The sequence below is a fragment of the Ictalurus furcatus genome, chromosome 9, assembly GCF_023375685.1.
Source record: "Ictalurus furcatus strain D&B chromosome 9, Billie_1.0, whole genome shotgun sequence".
NCBI lineage: Eukaryota > Metazoa > Chordata > Actinopteri > Siluriformes > Ictaluridae > Ictalurus > Ictalurus furcatus.
The window spans coordinates 18,416,078-18,433,187 of NC_071263.1; the positions used below are offsets into that span (position 1 = coordinate 18,416,078).

General features: G+C 39.9%; 1 protein-coding gene across 1 annotated transcript in view; it reads left to right on the forward strand.

The window, feature by feature from the left end:
- Positions 1 to 368: 368 nt before the first annotated feature.
- Positions 369 to 17,110, forward strand: part of sash1b (SAM and SH3 domain containing 1b) — a 76,124-nt gene continuing 59,382 nt past the window's right edge. The window contains exon 1 of the mRNA XM_053632628.1: positions 369 to 1,009. Coding sequence (XP_053488603.1) covers positions 554 to 1,009 — 456 coding nt within the window. The 5' untranslated portion in view covers positions 369 to 553. The remainder of the gene's footprint in view (positions 1,010 to 17,110) is intronic.

The following is a 17,110-nucleotide window of genomic DNA, read 5'->3' on the forward strand; positions in this document are numbered from 1 at the left end:
AGACTGAGAGGAGCTGCTGGCTTTCTTCTGTAATAATTACAAAACTATCTGCACTGCGTGAAGACATGCAGCGGTCCCCGTTAAAACAGTTCTCAGTGGCTAATTGAGTGCAAACTCGGACATTTTCATTGACACTTTGGAAACGCCAATGCTGTTTACACCTGAATGCTGTTGGACACGGGAGGTGTGTTTGAAAGGGACACTTTTGCGAAGGTAAATACGTCCTCAGCGGTGGAGAATGTCCCCAGTTTGTGTTTAGGGTAAAATGCCAGCAGCGTTTGCAACTTTTTACCTGCAGTGGCAAGTTTGTAGCTAAACTTTCATCTTGCTTTTGCATCCTCGATTGAAAATGTAGCCGCTTTGGCATGATTCATAGGCGCAACAACAACAACCTGGCTTTCCCACTGGTTCTGTTTTGGAAACACACACTTTCCTTCCAGAGACGGACTCTTACGGATTCACGCCTTGCCAAACTCCACTTCCCACAAAGGACGAGGAGGATAATGGACACACAGCAGCTCTTCTAACTGGACTTTTCGGAGTAATAGTAGTAATGATGATGAGCAGCGGTCCAGCTATCGTCTTTGAGTGGCTGAAAACCCTGCAGCTGACCCAGTATGTCGAGGCGTTCGTAGATAACGGCTACGACGACCTGGAGGTGTGTAAGCAGATCGGAGAGGCTGACCTGGACGCCATCGGTGTGTTTCTCCCACATCACAGGCTCAAAGTTCTCCGAGCAGTGCAGAGACTGAGAGAGGAGGACAAGAAGCTGGCCCCGGGTCTTTACTTCACCTTAGAGCCCCTTCCAGATGTCTCCAGTGGCTACGACAGTAAAGCCAGTGGGTCCCATTGGGACAGAGAAGGACTTGAGCTGTCCAATAACAATAATCTGCTGCTCGGAGGCCCTCCAGATCCACTGTCTTACCCGAAACTCAAGCTGAAGATCCTGATCCGAGATAAGCTGATCAAGGATGGGATAGACCTGAGTAAACCCCCTTACTCATTTAAGGTGTGTACATGATTGCAGCATGGCTGCTTTAATAGCATGCACCTAATTATTTCACCCAATTGTTATAAAACCTACCTGATAGTGATTGTTACACTCCATCTTTTATATGTGGAAACTTTTTTTTTTTGTAGTATATAAGTCTTAAGGGAGGCACGTCTTAGTGGGTAGCACATTTGCTTCACACGTTCGGGGTCCAATTCCTGCCTCTGCCTCTACCTTTTTCTGTACATCTGCATGTGAAGCCTTTGTACATCTTCTGTAGCTCATGACATTGCTAACTATCTCTTACTCTATGTGGGGCTATGATTTATTTGTTAAACTTCAATAAAACACCACATTATGACCAGTGTACAGGAGGCCAGATTTCAGCTGTACCTCTTTAGGGAGCTTCACATACTGTCACTATTACCCCGGGTGGAATGTAGTGGGCATGGCGGTGTTTCCCAAACCGACCCCCCAAACTCCCGAGATGGTCTGTATTTTTCCTGCTTCTCAAACATTTCCAAACATTCCTGTATGTACCATGTAGAAGTGTTCCTGATTGCTTGGTTCAAGTGTGTTTGGAGCTGCATGGAGGAAGAAATGTGGTGCCTGAGGACCGGTTTTGGAAAGCACTGTTGTACAGTAATCACACACTCTACACCGGCCGGAGATGCAAATACAGATGGTCTAGTGATAGGCCTTGGATATCTGGCTGTCTAAATTCAGCACATCATTCGTTAGAAGACTGGGGGTTTTGGGAGGTAGCACTGTCTTGTTTTTAATCAATAAGCCAGAGCACACAGACAATCTATTAAGCACATTTAATACTGACATTACACGGTCATCACAATGAAACTTGTCTACTTGGTGAAAGCCGACTTGGTTATAGGAATTTTTTTGTTTATAAACAGAGTTGATTTAGTTGGCAGTCTGATATATTTAATCTGGCAACTATGCTGGCTGTTTATTATCTAATACTGTATATATCTGTGCAAAGTGAATCACAAATGTATTGAAATGTGTATATTTTGTAATATGCTATATTATGGTGCCTGGATGAGTTCGTCCAAAAGCTATTACATGCCTCTCGTTAGTGCTAGCTGAAGGTTGATCAGGTGCAGGCAGATATCACACTATTGCTTTTGTAACATGCAGAGTAAGGACTTCATAGCAATGTGCTTTCCATCTCACTGCAGTGTGTGAGCTAAATAAACCATTGCCACTGAAATTCAGGATATCAACCTGTGGCAGCATGGGACCTCAGTAAGAGCTTGTCATGCTACAGAACAGAGCTTTCAATGGACTCATCCCATGCTTTTGTTCCCAGGCTGGGCAGTGCTTCTGCTCCCCTTCTTATCAGCACATTTATCAGAGTGGCTGGTCTCTGGTGACAGATGGCTGTAAATGGCTTTATTGGGGTTTGAGCATTACTCCAGAGAGCCATTTAAACTTCACATTGAATGCCAATGATATGCAGATCTCACCAGTCCTCATTATTTGTCACGTTTGGCCGTGTTTTCAGTGTGCTTTCCGCTTTTTTTTTGATGTCATACTATTTTGACAGCTTTTGTTGTTGAGGACATTAGTTGAAGAGTCAGCTTAGATAAAACAGAGATGTCTTATCTAAAGCTATTTTACTCTGCTGGGATTTGTTGAAAGATGAGTGTAATTAGTAGGTTGGAATATAGTTTCTCTGGCTGTTTTTCTGTTCGTCTGTATTCTTCTGTCTTTGTTGAGGACCTACATTAATCATAAGCAGATGGAAGTTCTTTCTGGTGTGTTTGACTACAGATCTCCACAGCTATGTGCCCTTCTGTCATAAAACCGAAGTGTGTCACAGTTCATGAATCCTTTGTCTTCTACCTAAGGACCCAGCATGTAACAGGAGGGCGGGAGCTTCAGATTCAGATCTCCCTTAATTAAAACCACGTTTTCCTGATTAAGGAGAAGAAATGTCTAAACAATACCCCTTCACACACTATTAACATTTTGTCATGCATTTGATTAAAGCCATATTTGGACATTATTGTAAGTTTGTGTTTAGGCTTTCTTTGTTTTCACTGTTCTATATAAATCCATTTCTGTGTCAGCATTTTAAGAGTTCATATTGAACTCTTCTCAGGAATCACCCACACTGGGTCGGCTCAGTTTTGAGACCAGGATGTGAGACAGAAACAGATGCGTAATCAACTGCTTAGATGTATTGTCTGGAGTTTCAAGGATTGTGAGCATTTAAAATGTGAGGGCTATATTGCTATATCATATCACTTTATTATGTTGCATCTGTGACCTTTTTTTCAGTTTCTATGCATTTAAAGCAATTTATTAATTAATATCTCTTGACAGAATGTTTTGAAAGCATAGTTTGCCCTATTTTTAGTGCCACAAGGCAACGCCTTTTAACAGGACACTTGTTTCCTAAGATGGACCCAGGAAAACTTTTTTTTTAAATCACAAGCAAATATAAATGATCTTTTAATAGAGTTGTCTTTTTTTATAAGCTGTTTTTACAATTAATTTTAATTAAAAAAAAATGAATGAGCTGAATTTTATTGAAGGTTTGATTAATATCTGTATTTGCTATGAAATAGCCATTGAAGCTGGTATGGCAATAAATGTCAAATCAGCTTTAAAAGAATATTTAGTTGTCATGCCACTGAGTAGTGGAGGCATAATGTTTTCGGGTCGTTTATTTGTCTGAGATTCTCATTAGCGTGATATGTGGAACTATCATTGTAACTAACAGATGGACTTATTCGATTTTGGAATTGATCCAAACACGATTAAGGCCACAGCAAATGTCTGAAATAGTTTTTCTTCAATAGCTTCCTTCCTGTTTGATGCATATTTTAACGGTATTTCAGACACAGAACTTTGTAACAAGAAGGACTAGACTTGTTGATGGCAGAGGCATCCCAGTCGACACTGTTGGCACTGAGCTGTTCTTGTTATTTATATCAGGGGGGAAAAAACTACATGGTGCCTATGTTTCATTATGTTTAAAAAAAAAAAAAAAGGCCATAGTCAGGTCATTCATAAAGTTGAGATATATATAGAAAGAAGCGTAACTCTAGTAGGGTCCACAGAGTCTAAATTCAGTAATGGTAGTAATATTGAGAGTATTACACAGTCTAACAGCTTTTATGTTAATTTGAGGTTCTAAATGTCCCTCTGTCTATTCTCACTAGCTCTAATGATAATGTTTGTTTTATTTGTAAGCTATGGGTCGTGTTTAGCGTGTTCAGTAAACAGTGATTTTGGAGCCATCTGCAACAAAGCAACAGAAAGACTGCACTAAATCACTGCCTGTACTGTAGTGATGCTGCTGTTTTTGCTGCTGGGATTTTATCTGTGCTTTTTGCACTTTGTGCAAGGCTGTTTTCCAACAGATTTTTGCTTCTTTAGTATAAAAAAGGGTGAGCCCCTTCTTTTTTTTTTTTCCCTGCATAGCTACTGAGCCATCATTGATCTTAACAACACCTTACAGATTCGTCTGTTGTGATATGGAAAAAAAGACAGGCGGCGCCTCTGTAAAGTTCCAGACTCTTACTGCTGAGAGAGTACAGGCTCACTGCTGTGTAATCTTCAGAAAAGTTTCAGACTTTAATAAATTGCTAAGTGCTGGAAAAACTGCACTTTGTGACCTACATCTGACCTTTTATTTTTATTTGAACTGTGGGAGTTGATTTGTATTAGTCTGGAACATTTCATAATTTGAGTTATTCCGGTTTTTCACAGTAATGGGAGCAGAGCCATTTTAGAAAAAGGGTTGTATGGATTATTGAAAGGACAAACCACTAACATTTTGATATAGCATGGTGCCTTGTTTGTCATTAAATGTCAATGAATTGGTTCCCCTGTCAGCTTGGGCCAACAGATCAGCGATGAAGATGAAGCATAGGTTAATCGTTTGTCTAAGCTGCTCATTCATGCACTTATTTAATCAGCCAGTCATGTGGCATCAGCAAAATGCATACAGTGCTGTGAAAAAGTATTTGTCCCCATCCTGATTTCTTTTGTCTCGTACAAAATTGTTTCAGAAATTAAAATAAAACAAAGGCAACCTGAGTAAACACAAAATACAGTTTTTAAATGATAATGTTATTTATTGAAGCCAAAAAGTTATCCAATACCAACTGGGCCTGTGTGAAAATGTATTTGCCCCATGGTTACTAATTCCCCAAGTCTATTAAACTGCACTAGATGCAACCAGGCCTGATAACTGCAAACCCTGTTCAATCAAATCAGCACTTAAATAGAACTTAATAGAACTTTTGCCCAGAAAGACACTGGGCAAAAAAATGGCAGAGTGGTGATGTGAAAACCACTGCTAACCCAGAAGAACATTAAGGGTGGTCTGAATTTTGGCAAAACACATCTTGATGATCCTCAAACCTTTTGGGAGAATGTTCTGTGGACTGATGAGTCAAAAGTGGAACTGTTTGGAAGACAGGGTTCCCGTTACATCTGGAGTAAACCGATCTCAGAATTCCACAAAAAGAACATCATACCTACGGTCAAGCATGGTAGTGGAAGTGTGATGCTGTGGGGTGGGGATGCCATGTGATGATATGTTGATGCTTTGCTGCTGCAGGGTCTGGGCAACTTGTAATAATTGAGGGAAACATGAATTCTGCCAGAAAATCCTAAAGGAGAGTCTTCAGTCCGTAAGTTGAAACTTAAGCGCAAGTGGATTATGCAGCAAGACAATGATCTAAAGAATAGGAGTAAGTCCTAGACCTAGAAGTAAGTGAAAGACTGATCTCCAGTTATCGGAAGCATTTGGTTGCAGTTATTGCTGCTAAAGGTGGCACAAAAAGATTTTATGTTTAAGAGGGAAATTAGTTCTTCACATTGGTGAAAGGTGTTGGATAACTTTTTTTTGCTTCAATAAAATAAATTAAGTAATTTAACCGTATTGTGTGTTTTTCTCAGGTTGCCTTTGTTTTATGTTGTATTTCGTTTGAAGCTCTAAAACTATTTAGTATGAGATGCACAAAAACAGAAGAAATCTTTTTCACAGCACTGTATATCATGCAGATGCCCACTAGCCTCAAGGTTCGATGTCTTGTAAATGGTCTGCACTTAAATAGCACTTTTATCCAAAAAAAACTTTTATCCTGTCTCTCATTCACATCCACTTTTATCCTGTCATTCACCCATTCACACACACACTCACACACCCATTCACACACACTCACACACACACACTCACACACTCACACACACACACACACACACTCACACACTCACACACTCACACACCATGGCAAGTTGCATGGTAGCAGAGCTGCCATGCAACTTGCCATCAGTAGCAACTTGGGGTTCAGTGTCTTGCCCAAGGACATTTTGTCACGTGGAGTCATGTGGGCCGGGAATCGAACCACCAACCCTCCGATTAGTGGACAACCCGCTCTACCACCTGAGCCATAGCCACCCGTCTTGTGCTTTTTGAGATGCTTTTCTGCTCATTACAGTTGTACAGAGAGGTTATTTGAGGTACCGTAGACTTCCTCTCAGTGCAAAACAGTATGCACATTCTCCTCTGACCCTGCTTATTAAAAAGGCCTTTTCAACTGACATAGTTTTTAAGCCACTAGAGGTGGAAGCATTATATTTTCAGATTGTCCATCAGTCTGGAATTCTCATTAGCATCATATCTCAAGGTTGAGTGGTTGAAGGTTCGTAGGATTTATATGGAATCATCATTAATTCCATCCATAATATCAACAAACATGAATTGATCCAAATACTTTTTCTTCAATGGCTTTCTTCCTGTTTATCATACAGAAATGTTATTTACACATTCATATTCAGGAACTCAAGGCCCATTTTCTGTGAGTGGTTGAATGTTTGTAGGATTTAGATGGAAGTATCATTGTAAACAGCAGTTGAACTGATTAGATTTTGGAATTGATCCAAACAGGGTCAATGTCACAGCAATAGCTTCGATCGCTTTTTTTCCTGTTTGAAGTACAGTACCATGCAAAAGTCTTAGGCACCCAATTTTTTTTTTAGTACAAAATTTTTTATAGATTTTTATTTTATGACTTCTACATTATCGAGTCAGTACAAAAACATTTTAGATTCCCAAACATTAGTTTTCCAGTATAAAATTAAATGTTACAGAAAAACTGTTTGTATGTCAGTAAACAAAGCAACATGTTAAGTGGTAAAAGACACTTTTCAGACAAAAACACAATGAAGGCTGATGGGTTTTGCTGCAAAAATAAGAAGCAAGTGCGACAGTCAAAGTCTCCAGAACCGTGTCTGGTTCTGCAAGATGCTCAATAACACTTACAGCTCATTTCCTTATAAAACTGCACAGATTCTACCTGAGACAACCTTTTTTTTTTTTTAAGCAAATGGTCATCACACCTGATATTGCCTTTGTTTCATTTATTACTGTTTACTGCTCTTTATAGTATTTTTTTTTTTTTTAATGGAGAAACATTTCATTTCACTATCTTTGCTCTACTGCATTTCTTTGCATGTGCGTAAGACTTTTGCACAGTACTGTATATTTTAAGGGTATTTGAGACATAAACATTAGATACTCTATGCAAGATTTCAGTGTTTTTGTGATTGTTGTGGCCAAAAATGCTTGATTTTGTGGCACTTGTTTTTTGGGGGGTTTTTTTGTACCTTTTTTTTTTTTTTTTTTTGCAGAAAATTACTTGAATTTGCAAAAATTGCAATTGCACGAAATTGTTTTGCGCAGTCTTTCACAGGGATGTTTGTTGGTAAATGAGACCTTTTAGCTGTACTCCTATTCAAAGGGTGCTTCGGCTAATTGCGCTTTGTGATGACGTCACTTGACGTGTCTTGGCCCAAATCTGTGGAAAATCTGAGGTAATTTTGAATAATTGCAAGCTCCTGCAAATGTTTTTGATTTTGCATTCATTTCAGTGATCGCAAAATTGCAAAATCCTGGAGGGACTGATTCGAACAAGAAGGACTAGACACGTGACCGAGGCATCCCCCATCAACACCATGGCATTGAGTTCTACTTATTTGATTGTCACACCATTCTGTGTAAATTCTAGAGACTGTTGTGTGTGAAAATCCCGTGAGATCAGCAGTTTATGAAATACTCATACCTGTTACCAACAATAATGCCATGGTCAAAGTCACAGAGATCACATTTTTCCCCATTCATGTGTTTGACATGAACAGTAACTGAAGCACTTGACCTGTATCTGCATGATTTTATGCATTGTGCTGCTGCCACAGATGTCAAGGTATTTCTAGTAACGTGGCCAGTGGGTGTATATGCAGCCTATTTAAACGTTTCTCAGAACAGACTTGATTTGCATGTGAATGGTGAAATAAAGTTGATGTGACGTGTAACAATAGAACGTATGATTTGATATCTATCTATAATGTGAGCTTTGCCAATGTGAAATGTAGGGAAACCACGCAGTTAAATAAATGAATCTATGGTGAGTGCGCACACTGGGTTAAATTCTCCTGGGATAATCTGCTAAGAAGTTGAACTGGGGGTCAGTGTGCACAGCTGTGTCTATGGTAATGCTGAAATTAGTGCACTGCCTTTGCTGCAACACAAAAGTGGTTGCATGTCATTATTAGGTTTATTACAGCAGCATTTCCCCAAAAATAACTTTGCCATATTTTCAGCATCAGCAAGAACAACCCTATTAAAGCTGCCAACACTCATATGGGCTGATGGATGTAAGTGACGTATTAGCTGTCTGACGGTTTATCTCCACTCCAACTCTTGTCCCCCTCCCCCCCCCCCTTAATTGTTCCTCAAAAATTATTTTATATACTTTCTCAAGTGTTTTAAAGTAATAAAGATCTTAAACTGGGAAGAGTGCCCCATGCATGTTAGCATGTTCCTTTAAGAATAATTTGCACCATCACATGCTTTCAGCTTTGTATTCTGTTTGAGTTCCTCTTTTGAAATGACAACATACCTTATTTTAAATACACTGATTTTCATAGTTCACCGTTTTTTTTCTTCTTCTTCTTCTTGACAATAGTGTATGGGTGGCTGAAAACATTGTCACCATCTTATGATGGAAAGTAACAAATAGCACAAAAAAGAGTTTTCTTATATTTTGTAATAGTACCCAGACGCCTCAATTTTAAGGTTTGTTGTTATGGGTTGTGCAATTTTAAAATGGCTGAACGTTACACGCATAAATCCTTAATATGTATGCAGATAATTTGAATTTTTCAGTTTAACAGTCATGCAAATGGTGTCCACAGAGTACTGGTTTTTGCATAATTGTCAGATAAGGTCGTGCCTCCTTGTGCTAACATCCTGGAAAAACACACTGATGAAAGAGATCTGAAAGAGTGTGAAGAATATCATAAAGTGTTTGTTTTATGCATCTCTACTGTGATTGGTCAGTTTGATCTGTGAAATACGACACCCATAGGATTGGTACAGTAAAAAAAATTGTATTCTTTCAAATTGTAGGTAGTGAGACAGCTTTACAGAAACTGTGACTTTAAATTATCCTTTGTATATACCATCCTGTGTGTGTATAAAATTAGTAGTACCTCATACCACTGTTGTCCCCTGTGTTTATTTTGTGCTGTTGTTGTATGCTGCTATGTTTTCAGTCCGCTGTGTTTAATTATACTCTCAAAGGTTCCCCAATGGTTCTTTGAGTGGTTAATAGTTGTTGAGAAATGAAACGTTTAGCTGTACAGTTCTGTATAAACCCTTTAATGGTTCCCTCAGTGAGACAAACTAGAGAAGACCTTTAGGGTACAAGGTTTTACACCTATATCCTGAGTGTACTCATCCAGACCTCTATAATTATGATTGTTAATAAGTCCAATTAATTAAAACATTCTTTTCAGTAGTATTACATTATGTAACTGAGTCAGTCATATGTCAGTCCCTCCAGGATTTTATGATTTTGCAATCGCAGAAATGAATGCAAATCAAGCAAACTCCACAATATTCGCAGTAACTTGCAATTTTTCAAAATTACCACAGATTTTCTGCAGATTTGGGACAAGACGCGTCATGTGACGTCATCACAACACTCATTCAGCCAAAGCCCTCTTCGATTCATGTGCATTGAACATGAGGACTGCTAAAAGGTCTCACTTACCAACAAACATCACTGTGAAACACATCAATTTTGTGTAATTGCAATTTTACCAACTCCAAGTTGCATCGCAAATTTTGAAGAAGAAAAAAAGCCGCAGCATAATCAAGCATTTTTGGCCGCAGCAATCACAAAAAAAACTCTGCAAAATCCTGTACAGAATGATATGTAGTTTGGTGTTTAAATGGTTTGGACAGGGTTTTTTTTGGTTTGTGTGTAGACAGGATTTAAATCTCATTAATGCAAATGCCTTCGACAGGCAAACACAGCTGTCAAGGCAACTGCTTGTGCCCTTGCTGAATGAGTGAGGATGCTTTTAAACACTTGGACGGACACTAGGTCTGAGTGATCAACTATAGAACTCAAATAATCCAAAACATCCAGCACGGACGAACGAGCGCAGAGGTGTTTCAATATAGTAATTGCAGACTGTGTTGCTAAAAATGAGAGTGATCAGCAGAAAGTGAATGTATAGGACAATGGTGTGTATACAGTGTGCTATTTAAGACCACTTTCTTTTGACCTTTGAAAGATGATCTGTCGTACACTGTTATTTGTGGGATAACGCAGCTTTTCCCCTACGCACCGAAAGACTACGAGAGAACAGTTTGAATACTAGTAATTATCTCCTTAGTACTGACAGGTCTCTCCATCATGAAATAAACACCGAGTCCAGGTTGGCCGACATCCATGCAGGCCAGCATTAGGACATGGCCCAGATCAGCCAGCACAGACTCATCCCAGGAGGAATGCACTGTACAGCTCAGTTCATGCCAAATCTGGTCATAATGCTGAGGCTTGCTGTTCACTGCAGCAATTTACACTAACCAGTTCTTGGACTCAGTTTACTCTGTTCCTGCTGTAGGGTTCTAACAAGCTATGAACGCTGGGACATACAGTATACAAAAACCTGTTGAACTTTTATCACTTATGAGAAATGGTTTCTATAACAGATAGTTGGTCCACTGTTAATGGTCTGTATGTATGGTAGAATTCCCACAATTTTACAAAGGAAGGTATACAGGAATGACAACTTGATGATTAACTTTTGCAGGCTTGGCTACAAGTCCGATATTATATTTCACTGTTCATCTTTCCCTTAAAAATAAATAAACTCCCTGCTTCCTTTTCTGTTTTCTTAATGGCATTTTAAACCACTTCCTCTGGACATGACCAGAGTCTTTGTTTTTTGTTATTCCCTTTGTGGGAATCTGTAATCTTGGCCCAGATTTGAAACACTGATTACACAACTTTATTTAGAACCAGCAATTTCCCCAAAGCAATATGATATGATGGTACTTGTATGGAAGCTCGCTTTTCTCCAGCCAGTATGATTTTTGCACTTGACATTAGACACATGAGACACTGTGCGCTTTCAGCGGAGATGACAAGCCAGCACAATGCCCCAAATGCGCTTTTCCACCGAATTCACATGTAAATATTTGCCTTTGTCACATTGAGGCAAGACTCTCTGGGGAAGTGTCTTGTCATACAAAACCCCTGATGTGACAAATCCCTGCTGCTGCCGCCAAAACAATAGGCCACACTGTCATCTTCATAGTACCAGGCGCCTTTCTGGAGATTCCCAGCCTGCGTCTCTCCTCCTCTGCCGTCAGGATGAGCTGCGGCTTCAGGCAGCTTCAGGCAGTGGGGGCTCGGGAAAAGCTCTAAAGGCTTTGCACAGCCTCAGCACCTCAAAGACGACAGCTGCCTCTGTGTGGTGAGATTTGAAAGCTCTTTTCATACAGTTTCTTTAATGACAGGATTGGCTTTCAGCAAGACACTTTGTGCTGCACTAAAGTGAAACTTTTGCTCAGATTGCTTTCCAGATGTTTGGCACTTTTGTGTCAAATCACTTTATGTCAGCAGCCACCTTTGATGAACACAAAGTCATTAGCAACACTGATTTATGATACTTTCTTGCATTTGATCCAGATGAGACACTTGTGTAGTTGTAAAGCCAGTGGCAGTGGGAGTCCTCTTTAATGGATTAACCTCGCACTGGTGTGAAGGACGTGGCTGTAGACATTTGAGAAGAACGTCTGACTCATTTGCAACCAGTTCTCTACTCATTGGTGTGAACGACCAATGTTCTCTCAAATGCTCCTCTTTTACACATTTCCAACTCTGTAGGCTAGCTTGAGTTGGTCAGCCGCACCAAATCTTTGTGTGTGTGTGTGTGTGTGTGTGTGTGTGTGTGTGTCATCTTAATAGGGATGGGGAGGGAGCCTTTCTCTCACTCTTCTTACCCACCTCGCCAGCTTTAATTCTGCTGGTTAGACCGTGTAACCATGACAACACAAATGCCTGGGTCTGTCTGCATTATTGAGCCTGGGGGCTGGCAGAATAGGCTGCTGTTGTGCCGCACTCAGTTTCCCTGCAGATGCAGGGATTGTGTTTGGAGCTATGGATTTAAGAGGAGTCCGCAGTCGAGGGACACTTTTTATTCAGTTGTTTCTACTGCCACTATCCTCAGCGTATTACCTGCTTTGGCAAGACTGGTTTTAAACCTTTTAGATATTCCAAGCTCACAGTAAGCAGCTTTGTATATACACCTCCTCTATCAGTTTCTGTCCAAAAGCTCAGGCTGGGTAAATCAAGTCTGACTGGCAGGCAGACAGTCCCGTCTCACACCTTCACAGCACGGTAGCCCTTAAATCAGCCACCTGGCCTCTTTAGTGTTGCACCCCCCCGCTCCCCCCCCCCCCCAAAAGCACACAATAACGTCCACACCTCTCCACTCCATCGCATTAAAAGAGAAGCCTCATTCTCACATCCTGATGTGATTTACTTGGCTATTGTCCAGTTGTGATTCTGGTGTCTGTCTTGTCATGTGAAGCATTGACGTGTGGAATTGTGTGTGTGTGTGTGTGTGTGTGCTTCAAACCTACCACTCCAGTAAATTAAAGTAAATATGTAGTATTAGTTCAAGAAGCATTTCATTATTGTTCAAAAATCAGTGTTTTTGAAATGTGTACAAATTAAAAGGTGAAAAAAATATTCATGTCACAGGAGATGTGTTGGAATATGAAATCTCCATGATGTGTAACCTCCTACAGACAGGCGAAACGAGCCTTTTGTTTTATTGGGACTCATTTCCAGCAAGTAAGAGGGGGAGTTTAGGGAGACACGGCTTTGGTGATATTTACACTACTTGCACATTAAATGAAAAGGCCAAAGCGAGCTGCAGGGCTTAGAACTATCTGTCTGGAGACTAAGATGAGGATCTGTGCCATGCAAAAGATTAATCTGGACAGTAGGACCTAAGAGCATGGTCTCTTTTGGACTGCTCATGGCTGCTCTTTTTTTGGGTAGGATTAGTCTAGTAGTAAGTGTCATTTATTATGTTAAAAAAAAATATATATATAAAATTTCCTTTTTTTTTGCACTTGTTATATTGAGTCAGAGTATATGCTTTGTGTACATGGTCTTCATTGTTACTGGACTAATGTGCATGTCCAGCATTCTTGTTAAAATCATATGAGAGCAATTCTTTGTGAGACTGTGTTGAGGCTGAATTAAATCTCCAGAAAGTCAGCAGGCTCTTGCATAAATATACATAATAAAAGGCTTACATGAATGCTCAGTATAGCCCTAATACCCATAAGGCTTCCAAAGGTGGCCAGAATATACCAAAAAATGATCTGCATGTGTTCTACGCTGTGATTGTTGGGCATTTCTAAATTGTCTTCTTTCCCTGGTTCTCTCTGCATTGTTTAAGCCTAAGCACATCCTGTAGCCTGTCTGCCTTGGAACAATGTTCAAACAGGTCCTGGAGTTTAGACACTGTGCGATGAATTTCAATCAGCTGGGAAGAATAGCTGGGCTCGTTGCCCCATCGCAGCCACATGCTAGTCGCAGGGCTTCTAATTGAGCCTGAAAGACTTGAAAAGGAATGCAGTCCCATGCTTTACTCTTCAAGGGCCTGAGAGCACTACAGAGGGATGTAATTTGTGTTGCTACAGGGTGCGAGTGGGATAAAGCGTGTGCAGTAAATATGTGGTTGAATGAGACAAAAGAAGGGAAATGGTGTTGTGCATCTCCAAGAGCACATGAATGGGGTATGTGTGTGTGTGTATGGGCATGTTTTTATATATTGGTGGGGATCAAATATCCCCACAAAGACACTAACAGCAGATATTTTGACCTTGTGGGAACTTTTGGCTGGTGCCCATGGCTAAAACTGGGTTGTTGTTTTTTTTTTTAAATTAATTAAAACTAAAGCATTTATTAAAAAACAAAACTAAAAGAACCAAAAGGTTTCATTTTAATTACCGTGGTTATGGTTAGGTTTAGATTTAGGTGCAGGCATAGCATTAATTAGTGGCATTAATAATTATGTCAGTGGCAGGTCCTCACAATGATGGTAAGAAAAAAACGTGTGTGTGTGTTAATGGTCTGGCTTAATGCGGTTCACTGAGTGTCAAGTACCTGCTTCTTTGCGTTCCTGTCATTCAGGCCCTCGTCTCCCGCGCTGTAGCCATGCCCTAACCACCTGTCAGTCACGCAGCTCCTCAACATGGTCTCCAAACTCCCCCATCCAGCCTGTACGGGTCAGGGAAAGGCCGCGCTGCTGCCAATTGGCGATGCTACTCCAACCGTTAGTCATGGTCTTTAACCCAGTTTCTGGGTGAAGCTATTTTTATTTGTGTGTTAGATGAACCATATAAGCAGAATTAGACTACCAACAGAGTAGGGCAGCTCACTGTGGGTTAAACTACTATTAGGCTTGTGCATTTAGTGTTTACTTTTATGGACCGAATATATTTGTTGTATTTGTTCTATATTCCACATTTATGTATCATGGGGCGGAATGGTCAGAAAACGTACGACATACAGCATGTCACTGCTGTTTAGTGTTTGTCTTAATGCCATTTTTCCACTCCTGTTGTGGGGTACAAAATCTAACATTTTTCACTGATTTACACAAAAAGTCAATGGTATTTTAAGAGCTGTAAATTTGTGGTGAATTGTAGATTTTTAGGATGCTAGCAGATGGCTCAAACTCATGCATAATTCAGAGGATTTATGGAATTTATGGAGTGTGTCATTTGCCAAGAGGCCCTTTTCAGACTGCTTCCTCTATCTGAAACACATGTTTCATGTGACCGGAGGTGCTCTTGTCCTGCATTGCTTTTATGCCTGTACCAGGGGTATTCAAGTACAATTTGTAAAGGTCCAGTTACATAAAAGTCTGTGCTTAGAAGAGTCCAGTTAAGCAGCTAACATAACTGAATGGCATTGACTGTTAACTTTTTTTATGCGTAAACATTAATGATTAACTTATGGTTATATATATAAAAAAAATACACATTTGTTTTTATGGCTATAAATAAGACATTTCTAAGCAGATGTTTTGTTTTGCATTTGCGCTTCATGTTGCCAATTGTGACCAGTGCCATGGACTCTGAAATAAAGCTTTGGGCATGACTGACAGTTTAATCTCACTAAAGCTGCTCCTACATTTATTTTTTGCCTGCAATATTTTCTAACAAACATTTATTTTCTCAGTTGGTTCTATTTCCCAACATATAAACAGAGTAATCATTTAAACTACAATAACCCGGACTAGAATGAAGCAATTACTGAAGAAGAATGAATGAATGAATGTGGTAAATGTGTTGCTCAGAGCCATGCAAGCAACCCGTATACTCCCAAGTTAATGAACATGGCCTTTCTTTGGCCAGCAAGCTTTCTATCTGACCACGTGTATTAAAGTAAAAACCCTCAAGAAAAAAAAAAGTTTGTTGGTCCCAATGCACAGCACTACAATAAACAGATCAGGCACAACTGCTTTGAAATTTAAACACAGAATAAACACACACTTTTCTGTCCATTTGTCTTTAAACATTTAGTTTTTGTTATGGACTGTTTTAACAAGTCATATTGTCAGTTTAGTAATCAGACCAGAAAGGGTAAATGATACTGTATACGGCGATTAGCTAACATTAGATGACATTAAACCACTGACAGGTGAAGTGAATAACATTTGACTATCTTTTTACAACAGCACCTGTCAAAGGGTGAGATATATTAGGCAGCGGGTGAAAAGTCTCGAAGTTGATTTGTCTGAAGCAGGAAAAATGGGTAAGCATAAGGATCTGAGTGACTTTGACAAGGGGCAATTGTGACGGCTAGACGACTGAATCAGAGTATCTCCAAACTGGCAGGTCTTGCGGGGGTGTTTCTGGTATGCAGTGGTTAGTACCTACCACAAAGCGGTACAAGGAAGGACAACCGGTGAACCAGTGACAAGGTCATGGTGCCCAAGGCTCACTGATGTTCATGGAGAGCGAAGGCTGGCCCATCTGGTTGTAACCATGCCACGGTTAAAGTCACAGAGATCACATCTCACCCTTCTCCTCCATTCTGATGTTTGATCTGAACATTAACTGAACCTCTTGACCTGCATCTGCACAATTTAATGCATTGTTTATATATTTAAATCAAATTAAAATAAGTCAAAAATCTTTTTTTTTTTTTTTTTTTTTTTTTTTTTTTTTTAAATCAATGTTCTTTAAATATTTTTTCATGTACTTGGATCAGTCCAGGGAAATAATTTGCTGGGCCCACGTCCAGACCATGCCATTGACTATGACTGACCTATGCAGATTTTCATTACAAACTTCATAGAAATGATCAACAGTCATTAAGTCTGATCCTTCCAATGGTGAAAAAATCACTTAATGCTAAATTTTCATCTCGGTTCAGAGTGGACAAATACTGTAAACCTTCACTTTTCCTCAGCATGTAGCAGAAGGGAAGCCTTTACTCTCTGAACTGGAGAAGCTGAGAATCAGTGGGGATCTCTTCACACCCAATATTTATTGGCAACAGCTTTCAGAGCCCTTTTATTAGCTCCTATAGGCTTTTCCCCCCTGTGCTTTAGAGCCAGAATAAAGAAAAAGATTGGTAACAGGATGAAGGCTGAGAGCTCTGAGTGTTTACTGATGGACCAGATTTGGGGAGCGTTTATCCTTCTAAGATTGTTGTGAAGCTGAGTAGCATTCAAGGACATGAGTGCTGAATA